Genomic DNA, 2,084 nt, shown 5'->3' with positions numbered 1-2,084 from the left:
GAGAGAGAGAGAGAGAGAGAGAGAGAGAGAGAGAGAGAGAGAGAGAGAGAGAGAGAGAGAGAGAGAGCTGGGGAAATGGATGACAGAAAACAAGGAGACAAACAGCATACTTATTCTTACCTTTTATTTTGTAGAGACAATTACGTAGAATAGTGCAGTAAAAAGCCATCAACGTTTATGCCAACTTTGGGTTGTAATTTTCGATCACCCCCCAAAAATATAAAAAATCTTAAAACAAAGAAGAAATGGTGCTACAGTAAATAGAAACATTAATTTATGATAAAAATGACTAACCCCCTCCCCCCTTTAGAAAAACAACAACAAACAAACAAACAAACAAATAATGTAACAACAACAAAACAAAACAAAACCGCTAAAATGCATGTACAAAGTAATAGAATCGAGTAAAACCAAAGGAGGAACATGAAACAAAGCAAAGAACACACAAATGCAAATATTATTTCCAACGTTTTCAATATTTCCTGCCTTCATCTTTTTGTCGACGGAAGACGTAAAGTCAGGGCAAGACCAATCGTACTTGTGAAGGCAATGGTAAAAAAGAGCCAGAAATAACCAAGTTCTCGTATGATTATTGAGACAAACAAGGGGGCGATTAAGTTGAGTAAAACTCCACTCCCGAAGACCAAACCATAGTTACTAACGTAGTGGGTTCGGCCAAAATGTTGAAGAGTCATAACTGGCAAAACCACCAAGACACCACTTTGAATCCCTTGAACTAGCAATGTCCAGGCCAGGTAGAGCCAACGGTTGACCATGGGTGTGAAATACCAGAACAAGGATGCAAGCACGTGTAGGCACGTTATGCTTGCCAAAGATGTCTTGGAGTCGGTGAAGTCAACTGCGAACCCCCACACTATCCTTGTGATAAGCACTGTAATGTTGATGCAAGTCCCAACAATGGTCAAAAAGTAGTCATCGTCTATATATAGAAGTCCAAATTGTTTGTAATAATTTATCTCCACTTGAAATCCGTACATCAGAAACATTGCAGTAACAGCTAGTTGATAGAAGCATTGTGTGTTCAGCACTTCAAAGGGAGTGTAATCCTGGAAAGATATTTTGGAATTTTGTCGCTCCTTTGATAAGTCGTGTAACTTCGCTTTGTCTCTTGTTGCACCATACTTGGGACTAGAAGAAGGACCAGAGCAGCTCTCTTTGAAGTCTTCCTCTTGATATTCATTGTCTTTACAGGTATTCTGGGCAGATTCATCTATCTGGGGTTTGTGACAATCTTTGAGTTTCTTTTGACTGCGGAGCAGAGCAAAATCCGGATGATCTCTGAGAAAGAAGAAAGCGATTATATGGCATCCTAGAGACACCGCGGCCAGCAACAGGAACACACTGGGTACTTTTGACACGATATCCTCGTCAGAGAAGTACTTGCCTGTTCCCAATAAGATGTCAGGAGTTTTATTATTTGGATTGACAAACATCGTAATTAACACATTCATGACTAGGCTTCCTCCTCCGAAAGAACTGGCAGCGACAGAAGTGGCTATCCCAACAGCGTTGGGAAACCACACGGCAGCGTATAGCGTCGACATGGCGTATACCAAGCCGCAGAAGAATCCCCCACACACCCCGAGAGTCATGTGCAGTAACCAGAAAGAATGTAGAGATGCAAAGTAAGTCGAACTTAAGGAAGCGTTGAAGCCTATTATACCTATGAAAACTGTGAACCGATGCCCTATTGCTCGTGCACATGCTCCCGAGAGAACGATTCCTAAAGTCACACCCGTCATAAACACACCCATGAGCCACATTGAGCCAGAAGAATGCTCGCTCATCCCAACTTTGGCGATAAAATAAGAATCGACGTAGGTAGAGAGATTGCCATAATACCAAGGTATCCCGATGGGAAGATTCATAAGGATTAATCCAGCAATGACACCATATTGCAATATTTTTGGAAGCTGTTTGCACATTTTGAAACAAGAATTCCACAATGAACCAACAGCCACAACGAAATCTTTTTTCAGTTCGAAAGGATTGGAAGATAGGCAAGATAAATAACGTCTATAATAGGTCACACCTACCAAATAAACCAGCAAATGGTAATAAAC

General features: G+C 41.1%; 1 protein-coding gene across 1 annotated transcript; it reads right to left on the bottom strand.

Moving 5' to 3' along the window:
- Window positions 1-488: 488 nt before the first annotated feature.
- LOC101864439 lies at window positions 489-1,565 on the bottom strand. Its single transcript, XM_005091469.1, has one exon. The coding sequence runs from the start codon at window positions 1,563-1,565 to the stop codon at window positions 489-491; it is 1,077 nt and encodes a 358-aa protein (XP_005091526.1).
- Between the last annotated feature and the right edge of the window lie 519 nt (window positions 1,566-2,084).

The sequence above is a fragment of the Aplysia californica genome, unplaced genomic scaffold (assembly GCF_000002075.1).
Source record: "Aplysia californica isolate F4 #8 unplaced genomic scaffold, AplCal3.0 scaffold00030, whole genome shotgun sequence".
NCBI lineage: Eukaryota > Metazoa > Mollusca > Gastropoda > Aplysiida > Aplysiidae > Aplysia > Aplysia californica.
Note: the sequence above shows the minus strand (reverse complement) of the source record. Positions and strands in the feature narration are given on the sequence as shown.